Source organism: Rutilus rutilus (genome assembly GCF_951802725.1).
Source record: "Rutilus rutilus genome assembly, chromosome: 7".
In the NCBI taxonomy this organism is placed as follows: domain Eukaryota; kingdom Metazoa; phylum Chordata; class Actinopteri; order Cypriniformes; family Leuciscidae; genus Rutilus; species Rutilus rutilus.
In genome coordinates, this window is record NC_140221.1 from 5,943,538 (window position 1) to 5,960,899 (window position 17,362).

Consider the following 17,362-nt stretch of genomic DNA (forward strand, 5'->3'; position numbering starts at 1 on the left):
TGAGAGGAATTGGCCAGGGAGGGGCTGTCGAGAGGAGCATCAGTTCGGGGAACCAGGTCCGGTTGGGCCAATAAGGGGCAACTAGTAAAACTAGTGTCTGTGCAAGAAGGCTCACTGGGGGAAACGCATACTTGCGGAGGCCCCGGGGCCAGCTGTGTGCCAATGCATCCGTGCCGAGGGTCCCCTCGGTCAGGGAGTAAAACAACTGGCAGTGGGACAAGTCTGGAGAGGCAAACAGATCTATCTGTGCGGCCCCGAAGTGGTCTCAGATCAACTGGACCGCCTGGGGTTGGAGTCTCCACTCTCCCTGGGCACAGGCTGTTGTGTGAGCTCGTCGGCAGCACGATTGAGCAGGCTGGGGATATAAGTGGCACGAAGCGACCTCAGATGCTTCTGACTCCACAGGAGGAGATGGCCGGCGAGTTGCGAGGGGAGCGTAGACCACCTTGATGGGCAAAAAAAAAAAAAAATCCTGTTGTACTACCACACTTGACGGTGTGTTTCTTGAAACATAAAAGCCTAAAATGCCATTATACTACTATCTTTTTCTTTTTTTTCTTTATCTTTTTCTTCTTTTTTTTTGAATGCAGAAAGAATGTAATGTCTTTGGTTTTGTTACTTTTAGTTATTTGTGTTATTTATTGTTGTTTATTGTTAAAAAACAAGAAAACACATATAATTTCCTGTGTTAAAATGAAAACCTGAAATATTTAATTGCATACACTGTAAAAAATATTTTTGCAATTTAGTTATTTCAACTTATTTTTGTGAGTAGAGATAACTAGATTGTCCAGACAACAAATTTTTTTAAGTTTTCTTGTCCTCAACTAGACTGAAAGTTGAATGAACGACTTAAATTGTTACTTTAACTCAAAAATGTATGTTTAAACAACTGCACTAGATTTTCTGTTGAATTAACAAGTATAATTGTTATTTTAACTTATAAATGTAAGTTGAAACAACTGCACTAAATTTTCTGCTGGTTTTACTTCAATTATACTCTAATGCTTTATTAGAAGTAAATTTGTAAACTAAACTTAGTAAACTAAACTTAATTTATCTATATATCTTGCTGTCTGGTAGACTGCATAAAAACCTAAACTTCAATTTTATTAGTGTGTACATTAAAAACATTACACTGTAAACCCCAATGTTGTCATTAATAAAGAAATCAAGTTGTCATAACTTAACATTACTTACAAGTTTTTGCATCAAAAATTAAACATTTGATTTTAATGTACTCATCTGGCAGCAAAAATCTTTCAGATTAAGATTTTAAGTGTTATGCACTCAAAATGTCAAGTAATTTAAATGATTCCCTATGTGTCTGTTTAATATGATTGTGCCTGAAATTCTGCCTTGACAACACGCTGATTGGTCGATGCACAAGGCAGTAGTTTTTTTGTTAATCGTGAATTTGCTGATGCAGGCAGCAGGCCAGAGGCACTGACACTGCATAAAAACAGTAATTTCGGGGTTAAAACGGAGCCGGCCCGTTTCAGGCTTCGCATTTGGAACTGAATCACACAAGACCATAGACAGTATATATAAACACAAGACTGACGCAGGCTGTAAATGGAATCTTTTTTTGAACCGACTCTCGAGCCTCTTCTCCCCCTCCCCCGCTGACTCACTGCAGTTCTTGCGCGCGCAGCCGCAGAGAGCGTCCGGTATTTTCTGAGAAAACGAATGGTAAGTGTGAATTCATAAAACTATTTTAAATAACATGTTTGCCAGAACATAACGACAACATTTGTTCAATGTTCTAACGTTTTTATTTTTTACTGTATTTTCTAGACCGACATTGTTTTCGAGCCGTTAATTCCCGCTCCTGCTCCATTCAAATCTTGCGCGCTGATAACGTCCGGTATTTTCTGTGAGATTTACATCAGACGAAGGTAAGTTTGAATTCATAAAATCATTGTAAATAACATGTTTACCATAAAACAACGGCAAAGTTTTTCAATGCCATATTTTATCTGAACCGTATTTTATAGCCCACTGCCTTCGTTACTGCGTACGCTGACATCGTCCAGTGTTTCAGACGTTTAGCCTATATCAGACGAGGGTAAGTGCAAATTCATGAAACCTTTTTAAATAAAGTATTTACCAAAACATAAGATTTGGTGTTGATTTAAATTGAGTGTGTTTATGTTGTAAAATAAGTCTAGCTATCTTAGTTAGTCTAACTTAGTTAGGTACGTTAACTGCTAACTGATGTTACTTAACTTAGCATCTGCAACTGTAACTACACACATTTCTAAGTTAGTCATTAGTTAAATATTCACGTTTATTAATTAATTAACTGTTAATTAATTAGCTAGTGTGCTTGAGTTGTTAACGTATTCTCCTTTGACAAATTAGTAGACACTTTCTTCTCAACTGTCCTCAGAGGCTTCAGAAACAGCACTGAAGGAAGCTGACTTTTGATTGATGTGAGGCAGACAAGGCCCAAAAGGTTTTAGCTATGTACTTAAAAATATATCATATTTGTTAAAGTGCAGTGTATCACTCCATTTGTTTGTTTTAATGTTCTAGTAAGTGTAGAAATCTACCATGTACTTAGTTTTATTATGATGTAATGTACTGTGCAAGTTATATATATGATTGTTTTCAGGCCAGTTGGTAAATGCTGCCATTCTTCTCAAATACTGCTGCTCTTCAAAGAACAGAGTCATTCATCAGGTAACACACACAAAAATAGTTTTTGTTTGAATACCATTTAGTTTCCCAAGTTATCTTGTATTTTATTTAGTTAATGAAACGGCAAGAAAGCACTTTGACTTGCTTTATTTCCATTCTTGTTGCTGTCCAACTAACAAAATTGCTTTGTATTGTTACATTTTTATTATTATATCACTCTAACCTGTTATTTACAATTATGAGCACAGATTAATTAAAATTGTCTAGCAGTTTTTATTCATGGTCAGATTCAATCCATCATGGATGGATTTGAGCACATAGACGATTCACTGATTTTTTTACTTCCTTGTGTTCAAGCTTCAGTCAAGTTGATTAAAAGCTGCTTGTTCACCAACCGGACCAAACAGGATTTTTTCTTTTACCTCAGTTTCATCTCAGTTGCAGAGCTCTACCAGATATAGGTAAGTCTTCACCACAATCTTTGAATTAAAAAAAAGTTACTGTCAAATTGAATCGTTATGGGTGATATAAATAGCAAGTAATACGTCTGTGGTTTGAAATGTCACGGTTTTCATTATTACTATTCAGTGTTTGGATTTTGCCTCGCGCCATTTCAATGCGCTTTTGTTCATGTTTTAAGAAATCTTGATAATAGGGTGAATTATTCACAATGTTGTCACAAATTTAAAGGGGTCATATAATGCCATTTTTGCACAAGCTAATATGAGTCTTTTTTTCTTTCTTTTTTACCTCAGTCACTTCAATTCAACTCAGTTGCAGAGCGCCAGATATACGTACGTTTTGACCACAATCTTGGAATTACAAAAGTAAATGTCATATTGAATCGATATGGGTGATGTACAATTAATACGTCTGTGGTTTGAATGTTTTCATTATTTCTATTCGTAGTTTGGATCTTGCGCCATGTCATCACGCTTATGTTCATGTTTTAAGAAATCTTGATAATAGGGTGAATTAGTCATGATATTGTCACAAATTTAAGATTATTGAGTGTATTTCAAATCAGAGTGTTTTGCACATAGACGATTCGCTCATTGTATTTCCTCGTGTTGACTCACAGGTTCCGTCAAGTTGACTAAAAGCTTGTTCACCAACCGGATTTATTACCTCAGTCACTACATAAGTTGCAGAGCACCAGATACAGGTGAGTTTTCACTGCAATCTTTGGCAATCATTAAAATAAACTATCAATTTGAATTGATGTGTGTAAAATAAGTAACTTATTATATCTGTACTTTTAAATGTTACTGTTTTTATTGATATTGGAAATGGTTGTGGCGCTCTCGTGAACTCATTTTGAGGCCCACACAGAAGAAAAAGAATAGTTGAAAAAAGTATTTTTTCTTTTCTTTTTTTTACGAAGTATTCTCGTTACTTGATAAACTTAAGGTTGAGCCACTCTGCCGTGCAAAGGCAAAAGACCGTAACTTCGTTTTTGGTCGAAAATGAGTTATTTATATTTTTGGCACATTCAAGACCTTCTTTATCATGTGGATAAGTATCTTGAATCAATTCCGTTTTTTTTTTCGAGAAAATAATGATTTGTCTTAACAGTAACTTCCAAAAGCCCATGAGAAACCAAGGCAGAACACCGTAACATCAATTACCGCTCTTTGGCTTTGTTTTGGAACGCTCAAATTACGAGTTGCGGTGTTCTGCCTTTGTTTAGCCGCGCGTCAATATGAAGTTACTGTGCCGGTGTTCAATCAAATAATGCTACCTACCAGATTGTACGGTTATCTGCCTTTGTTTTAATGTCCATTAAAATTAAAATTACGGTGTAGCCTGTGTACTTTGTACAGCTGCCATCAGTCGCTCTAACTTCTGATGTCCTCAGAGCGGTCAGAACATTTGTCTGCTCCATCGACAAACGTGCGATATCGATCGCGAAGGATTATGCAGAGTTGACAGAAAAACGTTACACATTGCCGTATCAGATGAATACAACCAAGAATTAAAGCTCGCCAAACTAGCTGGCAGAGTGCCAAAACTTCGCCTTCAGCCCCGCCCTAAACGCGGTCGAGTCAACGCTGGACTAATAGGAGGTATTTTGTCATGTCATTAATAATGCCATCAGAATGCAACCAAAGCACAGGATAGCAATAAGTAGATGGCTATAAATAATTGTAAATCATACAAAATAAATGCCATGATCACTAGATTTTATACAGGTGTGTACTATAATGATTTTGTTAATGGTGATCAGCAACTAAATATTGATAATGTGGAAGTTACTGCCTTTTGCCTTGGCATGACTTCTCACTTTTTGCTGACAATACAAAGGCAGAGTAAAGTAACTTTAAAATAGTGGTCAAAAGTCAAGTTTGAGCTCAAGATTTTTTTATGTATATAATTTCCATTACTAAAACATCTATTTGCCAGATTTCCAGTGTCCTACCTATAATTAATTTGGCGGGACAACTACAAATCTTTAAAGTCATTTTTCTCAGTTCCACACTCTAGCGACTTAAGGTCTTTTGCCTTTGTAGGGCAGCACTGTAGTCACTTGGACTATTGTAACAATGTTTTTACAATTTTTTCTGGGCTGGCAGATATCGATTACCCAGCAGTCTATGAAGGAGTGAGCCAGCTCTCAGATTTCATCAAAAATATCTTAATTTGTGTTCCGAAGATGAACGAAAGTCTTACAGGGTTGGAACAACACCTTTAATGCTTTTCATAGTTTCTTTTTGAAAGGAATGTTGTGAACAGGATGTTTCATGTGTTGGTATGTTGTGGGAGTGGCATTTTAGAGTGATGAATTTGTTGAAGCTTGAGAGCATAAATAATTGGTAACTTAGTTGATATTAAAATGGCATTTAAGCCAATTCATAGGTCTTTAATGTGTTAAACAATGTTTAAACGGTATCTTTTGGAACAAAGGATGTTTCTATATTGAATGCTGTGGGTTGATCTTGTTTAATGTAACAGATTAATCCACAAGACATGCATTGAGACAGGTGTAAAACACCTTTTCACAAGGTTGTTTTCTGCAATTTCATTGCAGTTCATTGCAAAAAAAAATTGAATTGTATATAACACCTGATGTACTTGTTACATCATAAGAAGAATGGCATCTACGCTAATGTTAGTCTTTTTGTTTATTCCAAGGTTTACTGAAGTCAGCCGGATCCGGGCCGTATCCAGATCAGGTGGTGGACCTGCGCCTGGACACGTCCACAACGCATCCCTGAAGTGCCAGCCTCATCAGCCCTGTGAAGGCCTCATCGACACTACAGCCATCAGCACTGATCCTCAACAAACTCGTCTCCATACCGGCGTGACTCCGACTTCCAGTCAGATGAAACTGGATAATATTCTGAATGTTCTGATCCAATCTGACTTCTGACCTGTAATGCTGCCTGAATCATAATCATACACTGTTCGTTCTTTGCCCAGAGGTGAACTGAGTGACTGAGCCTGGGTTCTCCCAAGGTTTTTTTTCTCCATTCTGTCACCTGATGGAGTTTTGGTTCCTTGCCACTGTTGCCTTGGCTTTTGGCTTGCTTAGTTAGGGACATTTAATATTCAACAATATTATTGATTTGCCTTACTTAAGGTGAAAGATGACACAATTTTCTCCTAGAAACAAACTTTGTTGTATTATTTTCATGTTATCACTGTGCTGCTTTGATACAATCTGTATTGTAAAAAGTGCTATATAAATAAAGGTGACTTAACTAATTAACTTATTGTAAATTGTATCAGTGATCGTCAATTTTACATATTTTTTTAAATCAAATGTATTTTACAAATTAATGTTCTAGTAGTAATTCATTATTTGGTACTGCTGCAGTTTTTAAAACACCACTTTAGTTGGCTGAACTTATTGGGTGTAGTTTAGAAAACTAATCTTTAGTTTGCTGAACTTATTGGGTGTAGTTTAGAAAACTTAACTTTAGTTGACTGAACTTATTGGGTGTAGTTTAGAAAACTTAGCTTTAGTTGACTGAACTTAAATTCGAAGTTTACTTAACTAAATTAAATCAGTTCATTGTACTTTATAACTTGTCAGGTAAACTTATCCAAATTTGTCAGGTACACTTTTATAAATAAGTTAGTAAAACTCAAAAAAATCCATGCAAAAAGATAACAAAAAATAATGAGTTAAGTCAACAAAAGATTTTTTTACAGTGTACTTCAATAAATAAATAATTATAATAAAGATTAATAAAGAAATAAAGAATATCTTGATTATGTTTTAAAATAAATGAGTATTATAGTTCATATTTTCTGATTTCCATAGTATGTGTATGAATTCCGGTACTTTTACCATTAAGTGACATATCAACCATTTGGTAGAGGCCGATATTTAAAAAATGATGGGATGTGCTAAAAAAAAACAAAAAAAACATTGAGTGTGGTAACTAGCGACATAAGGACATATGCCCTTTCTTGGTGGGGCAGTTAAAGTTTAATTTTTAATTTTTATGATTTAATTAGTCTGCTTAATAGCTTTTCATTAAACTCAAGAACCCAGTTCCACCAGGAATCCCAATCTTTGTATTTTTATATCAATATACAAGATTACCCTATTGAAATCAATGTGATAAACAAGTTACGTCAAAAGTAATCAAAAAGTAATCAAAAAGAAGTCAGAATACATTATGAAAAATCGATTACATTACTTAAACTACAATTTGTGTCATGCATGTCATTTGGAATCAGTAACTGATTTAAATTTGTAAGTAATCTACCCAGGCCAGCACTATTTATGGTAGTGTAGAATAACTGACATAATAATATCTCTGCAAAGAAATGGATACTCTGCTCTCAATAGATCATTTTATGTAATAGGAAAGCATGATTCTGGTAATTATAACAAGAATGAGAATTTGAAATAGAAAGAATCCAGCACAGAGAAGAAGTAAAACCTCTTGATATCAATTAATATTCTTGTATAGCATATCAACTATTTTAAAGAAATAGCCTACATTTGTGTAACAGAAGAATAAAGATTCTGTTAGACTATTTCTTTCCCAGTACTTTATACTGTCTATGGTACTTTCACACGTCAACGCGTCACACTCCAGCCCAGTAGATGGCGAAAATGTACCAATAGCTTGACAACCGCCGTAAAACATAGTAGAAGAAGAGGAAAAAGAAGACGAAGAAGACATCGGCGCCAAATTTCAACGTTCATGGCGGAGTTTGCTTTCACTTGCTGATGTAAAGATTTTATGCAATCCTATCGAAGTCTTTTTAAGAAATTGTACTAAATGGCAAATCGTCTGGAAACGCCTGTGACATTTTGCGCCTTTTAATTCGAAGTGTCATGCCGGTTGATAGTTAATTTCACCACTAACAAGCGTCAAGAATGTGGAATAACGTCGAACTTCTGCTGAACGAGGACACTAACACAGTCCGACTGTACAGCGATGCTGAACAAGAGTCCGGGAACGCGTTATATCAAGTGGATACCTTGGTTAAAATCTCATCCTCCGAAAGGGTTAGCAAAAACTGTCTTTGTTGCTAACTGCTATAACAAAAAGTGCTGTCTAGTGACATGCCTTTGGAACAGTGGTAATGACAGCTGGGTTTTGACGTAACGTATCGTGTATTACGATCTCATCAATATACAGGACGGGTCAAAAGTTTGAAAACATGACTATTTACATTTTTAGTTGTCACTTTATTTCAGCGCTATTTATGCTGATTTGATACTCAGTTATTATTATCAATGTTGGAAACATTTGTGCTGTGATTTGGAACCTGTGATACTTTTTTTTCAGGATTCATTGATGAATAAAAAGTTAAAAAGAACAGCGTTAAAAATATATATATAAATATATTTTATAACAACATAATCTTTACTATCACTTTTTATCCATTTAATACATAAGTGCTTATTAAAAGTATTAATTTCTTTCAAAAAGAATGAAAAAAAATAAAAAAAATAATAATAATAATCGCCCAAACTTTTGAGTGTTTTGTTACAAAAGATTTCTATTTTAAATGCTGTTCTTTTTTGAAACTTTTTATTCATCAAAGAATCGTGAAAAAAAGTATCACAGGGTATACAAAAAATAAATAAAGCTGCACAGCTGTTTCCAACATTGATAATGACTGAGTATCAAATCAGCATATTAGAATGATTTCTGAAGGATCATGTGACATTGAAGACTCGAGTAAAAATTCAGATTTGCATCACAGAAATAAATTATATTTTAAAGTATATTCAAATAGAAAACTATTATTTTAAAGTGTAATAATTTTTCATGATATTACTGTTTTTTCAGTATTTTTTATCAAATAAATGCAGGCTTGATGAGCATAAGAGAGTGCCTTCAAAAACATTAAAAATAGTAATGTTTCCAAACTTTTGACCGGTACTGTATATGTAATAGTTTGTACATTTTTGCATTGCATTGATACCTTGCCTGTTTTACACTGAAATTTATATTTTTTTCTTTATATCTGTATTTGAGTTGTACTATATAGGCTAGTTTGTATAATGATGATGATAATAATAACAAATATTGTTTCTTTTATGCTCCAGGTACTGTCTAATCCAAAGGTCTATGCCTCCAGTTCTCCAAACTGCTGTATTGTTGTTGCTGACACTGCGGTGGTTGTCTTTGATGCTGGTTTTCAGACTGTTCTGATTCACCTGTATTTTGGTAACACAAGCTCTGTCATGCACAGTTAACATTCACTGTCCACAGTACTGTATACAAAATAAGGAAAAGCTATATCTTTAATTGCTCTCATGTGTGATTCAGACTCCGTAGTAGATGCTGTTACCGCTTGCCCCCAAGGCCAGTTTCTTCTGGTTGGAGAGAGAAATGGAAGTCTGCACATCATCTATGTCCCTCTGAAGAAGACAGTGCTGACCAAAGTAAGCCGCAATAAATGGAATTGTATTAATTGCTAGTTTGACTCCAACATCACAGAGCTGAAACGAAAGTTGCGATTAGTTTTTCCTTATGGTGACTTGCATCCGAGTGGAACGGCTTCTTGAACAAGAAAAAATGTAGGACGGGACTTGATTTTGTCCATCAGGAATCGACTGAATCATTGTGGTTTGTTATTGCTGTGATCTCATGTGAGTGACAGGTTGTCCTCCTGCCCTCGCACCAGTAAACACATCAACAGAGGAGAGATGAAGCTGGAAGGGGAATTAAAGAAAAAGATTACAAGGCCACATAATTAAAAAAAAATGTGCACGGATTAAAAAAAGAAAGAAAAAAGAATTAGCTAGCTATTTGATTTCATGGTAACTAATCTTTTTTCCAGGCTCTGCACCAACAAAACCCCTCTGATGGTGATGAGACAACCTTTAAGAGCCTAATTCTACACGAGACACCTGGTTCTAAAGGTGAGTTTATATAAATGGTATAGTAAGCAGTAAAATAAAGATGCTACATATATAGATGTGGCCACTGACAGCATTTCCTTAGTCTGTACTTGTTAAATTATTAAAACATTTTCTTTCTTTTGTGTTTTAGGAGTGTATGATCTGTTTTTCATTGTTAACAATGGTTTCCTACACACATCGAATGTGGCTTTGGGAAAAATACAGAGCGCGATTGAAAACATGGATCTAGTGGCTTTAAATAAGGTAGATGTTTCAATTAATCAAATGTCTCTAATGTTTTTCACACATTTCTTTTATTAAAGGGATAGTTCACCCACAAATGAAAATTCTGTCATTAATTACTCACTCTCATGTTGTTTCAAACCTGTCACCCCTTCAAGGCCCAGAAAGGTAGTAAAGACATTGTTAAAACATGTGAATAAAAGCCTGAATTAAATATCTTCATCATTTAAAAGTGATTGTGTCTCTTCAGAAGACTTGGATTAAACCACTCCATTCATATGTATTACTTTTACTATTTGTTATGAACATTTTTGAAGCGTGACATTTTTGGTAGAGTGGACTTTCATTGGAGGGACACAAATCTCTCAGGTTTTATTAAAAATGTCTTTGTGTTATGGAAGATTAACACGTTTTATGGATTCAAAAACTGGAGGGTGGGTAAATAATGATAGAATTTACATTTTTGGGTAAACTATCCTGTTAAAATGATCATAGCTGGTCATAGGAATGGTTGTCTCATGATATATGAGACCAGTCTAAATCAAAGGAAACAAGAGAAAAATGTATTATTTTGTTTTCCTTACAGATCCAAGATGATATTCTAATAAACTTCTGCTCTACTGAAGAGATTCATGAAGATGGTTGCATCTCAGCAGGTCTGGTCTGCTTTGGAAGCACAATCCACCTTCTGATTGGGGTAACTTTGATTCTAAATCTTAAACTCAACTGCATTTTCTCTTCCTTCCCCAAAATAATCTCATGCTTCTTTTCCTCCTGCTTTCCAACAAAATGATTTTCTGTGGAATTATGACATAAGTTGATTTCTGAAATAAATTTCAGGGGTTAAGGGGCGATCACAGTACAATTTTAATTCCACTGACTTCCATTTATACGCATTTGAATGCAGGAGATGGGGAAACTAAAGCTCAAGTAGAGAAGTTTCACATTTTGCTGCATCCAGAAGTTGTGAATTTGTATCACTTGAAGACTTGTGACTAGGGCTGGGTGATAAAACAATAACAATAATTATCGTGAATTAATTTTCCTCAAAATGATAACAAGAGTTTGATAAATTTTCGATATAATGTTTATGCGTCAAAAGTGGATCCGACCGCATCACATGCCCCATTTATCCACTCGGCTCAAAGTTCAAACGGCAGCTCAGAGCGAGCTTACTAGATCAGATGCGTTTACTTGCTGATCAATCTTGGTCATGCGACCACTAAACAGTGCAGTCAGAAGGCTTTTCAATCTACAAATCGCCATGGATTTACTGTAGTAACACTAACTGCACCATGGTATTGTGGCAGAAATGTGGGATATTCATATCAAATTTTATGATATATTTAATGTAGATGTATTAGATGTATTAAAGGAGTAATGTGATTAAGCTATAGCATTTGTGCATTTTTAATAAATGTTTGTAGTCTACTGTTTTTTTCATAAAAATACCATAGAAACCATTCAGTTACATTTTACCATGGTAGTAAGGTGTTATGCATGGTTTTAATCTGTGGTCAACATGGTCTAAATATATGCTACTTTTGAAAATCAATTGTTAATTTTAATAAAACTCAAACAGTCAGAATATTACAATTTTACCATATAAAAATGGGGTGGTGGTTAATTTTTTTTACAGATGTTACTGTTTTTTTAGGGATGAACAGTTATGAAAATGTTGGTTGATACCGATAATTATATATATTTGAACGCCGATAACCGATATATTGTCCGATAAGTCTAAATCCAAATTTTTATATACTTTGAAAGCCTGTCCAAAAAACTTATTCAAAAATATTCAATACAGTAGACTAGTTTGAACCGAGTGTAAGATTCCTTAACTTTTAAAATAAATGTTACACTCTTATGGCCAACTTTCTTTATAATAAAACAAATGGTAACACTTGCAATAAGGTTTCATTTTGTTAGCATTAGTTAAAGGTGCATTGCGCAACATTTCATGTTAAAAAGACCCGTTTTTCTAACCCATACATGCTTAAACAATTGCCTGATGGGCTGAATGAGCCCTTCTATGATCACTGCGATTGCCTCTATAATCCTGTACAGTAAAATAAATAAGAGGGATTCGGGTCGGAATCGACTGGGCGTGACATCATGCGCGTTCACGCTCACCTGGCTATGTCTGGCAGGTTTGTGTATTCGCCGCCATTATCCGCATCAGCGAAGACAACTCAAGCGACTTTTGCAAAAGTAGAAGATGGATTCAAAGAGACCGGCTTCTAGTTCATCCCAAACCCCAACGCAAACTCCACGTAACCGCGTGCACAACTCTGGTTGCAGTTTCGCGTGTCGCCAGAAGGGGGCATAGTTCTGCAAAAACTCAGAGACTTGCGCAATGCACCTTTAACATGAACCAACAATGAATGAACAATTCTTATTCAGGATTTCTAAGACATTTTTAAGATGCAAAGTTGTATAACATAGTTAATGCACTAACATGAACACAAATATTTTAACAACAAAGGTTATTGCTCTCTGTTAGTTCATGTTATTAATGCATTAACAAATGAAGACCTTATTGTAAATTGTTACCAAAAAATCGTATTACCTAACAAAAAAATAAAATACCTAAACAATGCAAACAATTATTTGAACAACATAACTTAGGCTACATATAAAGAAACAAATTGCATGTGCCATGGATAAATAAAATTGAATCGCCTCCGCATGGACAATAAGGAAAGGAATTTAATCACTATATTGTTGATAAGAATAATAGGAGAACAATACAAGTGCTAGTTATTAATAACGCATCAATGTTTTAATTTTTCTTTACAGTAATACATCTCTAATTTTACTGTTTCAAATAACATCATTGCTGTTTGAGCTCCGCGCGCTGAAGTTGAAGAGAATGAACACCCGTAAACTGAAGCACTTTGCTAGAAGGTTAATTAATTCAATGGAACGCATCTTATATAAAATACATCAGATAATTATACAAAATAAACATACTGCTACAAGTTATTTTTGCACAAAATCACGCACAGATGAACTTGAACTAATTTATGACAGCCGCAATCATAGTTATTAATGTTATTAAAGAGCTGCAGATTATTTACCTCAACAAAACATATATATATATATATATACACATACATACATACATACATACATACACACATACAGTGCTATGCATAAGTTTAGACACCCATGCTAAAGTTGACTTAAAAGAGGAATAAAAAATCATCTTTTGGAAATTGAACTTAATGCCTTAATTTAAAAAATTAGGAAAAATCCAACCTTTAAGGACACCAATTTTCTTTGTGAATGAATAATGTATCGTAAATAAATAAATGTTCTTCCTTAAAATACAGGGTGCATAAGTTTGGACACCCCTATGTTAAATTCCCATAGAGGCAGGCAGATTTTTATTTTTAAGTATTAAAAAAAATAAAATAATTTGGATACTATGCATCCTGATAAAGTTCCCTTGGCCTTTGGAATTAAAATAGCCCCACATCATCACATAGCCTTCACCATACCTAGAGATTGGCATGGGGTACTTTCCATAAGATCATCTCTCAATGCAAATCAAACTAGCTATTAGGCTAACTGAAATAAAACCATGCCAATCTCTAGGTATGGTGAATGCTATGTGATGATGTGGGGCTATTTTAATTCCAAAGGCCAAGGGAACTTTATCAGGATGCATAGTATCCTGGATCCATGAAGTAACTGGCCTTTAAAAATAAAAATCTGCCTGTCTCTATGGGAATTTAACATAGGGGTGTCCAAACTTATGCACCCTGTATTTTAAGGAAGAACATTTATTTATTTACGATGTATTATTCATTCACAAAGAAAATTGGTGTCCTTAAAGGTTGGATTTTTCCTAATTTTTTAAATTAAGGCATTAAGTTCAGTTTCCAAAAGATGATTTTTTATTCCTCTTTTTAGTCAACTTTAGTATGGGTGTCTAAACTTATGCATAGCACTGTATATATATGTATATGTGTGTGTGTATATATATATATGTATATATATATATATATGTGTGTGTATATATATATATATATATATATATATATATATATATATATATATATATATGTATGTGTGTGTGTGTGTATATGTATATGTTTCATATATACATACGTGTGTGTGTGTGTATATATATATATATATATATATATATATAACTTATAATGCAGTTAAAGCAGGAATCAAGGCTTCATTGGGACAGCATTCTTGCAATGCACGGAGAAGAGCCACTCTTTGGTTTTCAACCACTCAAAGAATCAGACGCTGCTGCTTTTTATATAACACATTTCCCGTTAGGAATTATGATACCGCTTGTTCCGTTGGTCCGTTGGGTTGGATTGCTTTCTCACCTCAACCGAACCGCTCCAGAGTTCGTTTCAATCAGGCCGAGACCACCTCGTTCAAGCGATTGTTTTGGTGTGGATCAGAGCCTGATTGCTGTTTTCATAAATGCCTATAATATGAACCAAGCTAAGGGAGAAAACACACCAGGTTTCGAAACAAAAGTTCCAAACAAGCCAGGTGTGAAAACGCCCATAAAGGAACGCAAACTTTAAATCTGCAGTGTTGCAGTAAAGTGAAGTAGATCGCATATTTTTACATTTTTTTTATATGTTGAATTATGTTTTTAAGACACTGCAGAGTGACGTCTTTTTGCATTTGCAGTGTCTGTAAAATTTTGCGTGCTCAAAGTCTAGTGTGACAGCGGCTTTACAGCAGGCAAGAATTGGTGGGGAAGGAATTAGGTACATCAAGTATAAAAAGAAAACTAAGAATTGATGGCTTAAACAAGTTAATTATCTATTGCTTAAACTATATAAGTTTTAAAAGACCTTTAAATGACTTTACCAAACATATTAATGTTTCATTAAAAAAACAAAAACAGATTCCTGTTGATTTCTTTGTTCTTTTTTTTAAGAATCATGGACAGACTGTGCCTTTTATTCTCTCTGGTTCAAATGTTAAACAGATCTCCTTTGTTAAGGATATTGTCAAAGATATGGAGATATTTTAAGTACTCTTCCTTAGATTTATTGATTGGAGAATTAAAATGCATTTTCAAAGTAAATTTCATTATCATTCCCTTTCCATGACTGATATACAGTCATCATTTTTAAAATGAAAATTTTCACCTGTATCTATATGACAGGCTGATGGTGCTAATGTTCTTTCACTTTGGACCATGGGCAGACATCATGGGCAGACATCACTGTCTCTCACAAAACTCCTTGACTCTGCTTTAATGTCAGGTACTAAATGTGTTCTTGCTATGTTTACATTGATTATTACTAAATATGAAGTGTGTAACATAGCTGTAAATAAATTAAAATGTTCTATTTGTCTATTCAAGAGGTGAAGAAGATTCAAGTTGTGGATAATTGGATGTATGTCCTAAACAAAGAGGTAAGGCCTTCTGGAAACTAATGTTGATGCTAGAGATCCACCCGAATTAAAATTCTTGCCTGAAACCCAAAATATTTTGGACACTAGGGGTGTGCGATACTGACAAAAAACAAAACAAAAACGGTTCTGACGCACTCTGTGTCTGAATTTGTTTCACTCATTTCATTCACTCCTTCAAGGGGACTATATTATTGGACTAATGTAGGGAATAGTGAATGAGTGTATAGAAAGTGATTCTGAACACAGCTAAGGTCTTCAGGATTACCATAAACGACCAGGCAGGTGAGTTGGAGCTGGCTGGGGGGGATCTGGGAAATGCTCTCCTCTGGAAGAAGAAATGTAAATAAAAAATGTATATGCATTGACTTCTACCTGGACCTTGCAGTCGACTCAAGCCTCTATTTAGATATATAATGTCACTGTCCACATTACATTCACAGTGGTGTTTTTAGGAAGCCAAACAATTTGCTAACCAATCAGATCTCAAGGTATTCGTCCAAAATGCCACCATAATCAATCAGACCATTTTCATAATCGATCATTGCTATCACTTTCGATTACCTGGGTACTTTGGGTGCCCATCCCTAGTGAACAGCATAATGCAGAATTGAGTACCGACCCACTTCAAGCACTGCCGTCCCTGTGATATTTCAGACTGTTCTCAGGGCTGCCCGATTGCCCAGGTCAAGCGTGAAAGATGCTCGGGACAGATGACACAGTTGGCTACATATTGTTACGAAAGTTGATCATTTTCACGTATTTTGGCAGTCTTGCCAATTTAAGCATTCAAGCAAGGCATGATAAGACTCTACATACAGTGAAGACTGAAGTGTTCTGTTTTTACATTTGATTATTCAGTTCATTACTTGAATGCTGCTGTTTAATAGAGTGCTGCAGGGATGGCTTATCTTTTTAGGCCAACCCCAGGAATTAGCATCACAGTGGTTACCTCGTCAAAAAACCCAGTAGGATTTTTCCATAGGCTTTATTATTATCTCATAAAATAAGCTTTTTGATCAACAAACATTTATTAATCTTACGTTTTGTCCTAGATATTTCTTCACAAATTAACAACTTTTAAACCCTGAATACAATCGCCCGAAATAAAAAGCTAACCATGGTTGCTTAACTTCAGCATCACCACCAAGCTTCCAACAACTCTTTCAGTCTTTAGTTACATTTTCCTTGACAGTTCAAGTTAATAGTTTGCAAGAGGTTATAAACACAAGGCTGTGAAAAGCAGACTATTGCGCATATGAGTTTACCTGTCCAGCTGATAATTAATGTCCCCGAAAACGTCTGTAGGCCGATTGAGCAACATGCTAGCAACCACCTTTTTCAAGACATGTAAAAGCATGAGTGGGGTATCACTGGTGTGTTTTATGTCATAGAGTAAAACGTGAAAATATCTTGAGCTTGTTTTCACCTCAGACCGTATTTCAGGCTTTTAACCAAAAACTCATAAAAAAAAACATTGAATTTGGGATGATGGACCCAGAAGTGCTAAAATGCTCACTTGTTTAGCACTCTATAGACCCAGTGTACCTGAAAAAATTGAAAGCAGTTTATTTCATTTGTACGTTTATTTTGTTTTTGCCCTATTGTTTGTAATTTGTTTCTTTGTTCTTACATTTAATAACAGAGATAAAATAAATAATGAAATAAAATAAGTGAAATTATAATTGATTGGTCATATTGCTCGCATGTACTTTGGTCTAAATGGAATGTCATTCACACACCTACAGTCAATGA

General features: G+C 34.9%; 1 protein-coding gene and 1 long non-coding RNA gene across 4 annotated transcripts in view; both read left to right on the forward strand.

Annotated features, from left to right (window-relative positions):
* The first annotated feature begins 2,557 nt into the window (after positions 1-2,557).
* LOC311293066 lies at positions 2,558-3,802 on the forward strand. Its single transcript, XR_014627880.1, has 4 exons — positions 2,558-2,685; positions 3,001-3,104; positions 3,399-3,437; positions 3,725-3,802. It is a non-coding gene; the product is annotated as an uncharacterized lncRNA (long non-coding RNA).
* Positions 3,803-7,760: 3,958 nt separating this feature from the next.
* kntc1 (kinetochore associated 1) overlaps positions 7,761-17,362 on the forward strand; it is a 58,806-nt gene continuing 49,204 nt past the window's right edge. For 2 of the 3 annotated variants that reach the window (XM_084415416.1, XM_084415415.1), the window contains exons 1-8: positions 7,779-8,113; positions 9,164-9,284; positions 9,387-9,502; positions 9,901-9,982; positions 10,113-10,225; positions 10,791-10,901; positions 15,357-15,456; positions 15,558-15,610. In XM_084415416.1, coding sequence (XP_084271542.1) covers positions 7,982-8,113; positions 9,164-9,284; positions 9,387-9,502; positions 9,901-9,982; positions 10,113-10,225; positions 10,791-10,901; positions 15,357-15,456; positions 15,558-15,610 — 828 coding nt within the window. In that variant the 5' untranslated portion in view covers positions 7,779-7,981. Of the gene's footprint in view, positions 8,114-9,163; positions 9,285-9,386; positions 9,503-9,900; positions 9,983-10,112; positions 10,226-10,790; positions 10,902-15,356; positions 15,457-15,557; positions 15,611-17,362 lie in introns of all 3 variants that reach the window. The other variant, XM_084415414.1, reaches the window with a different exon arrangement.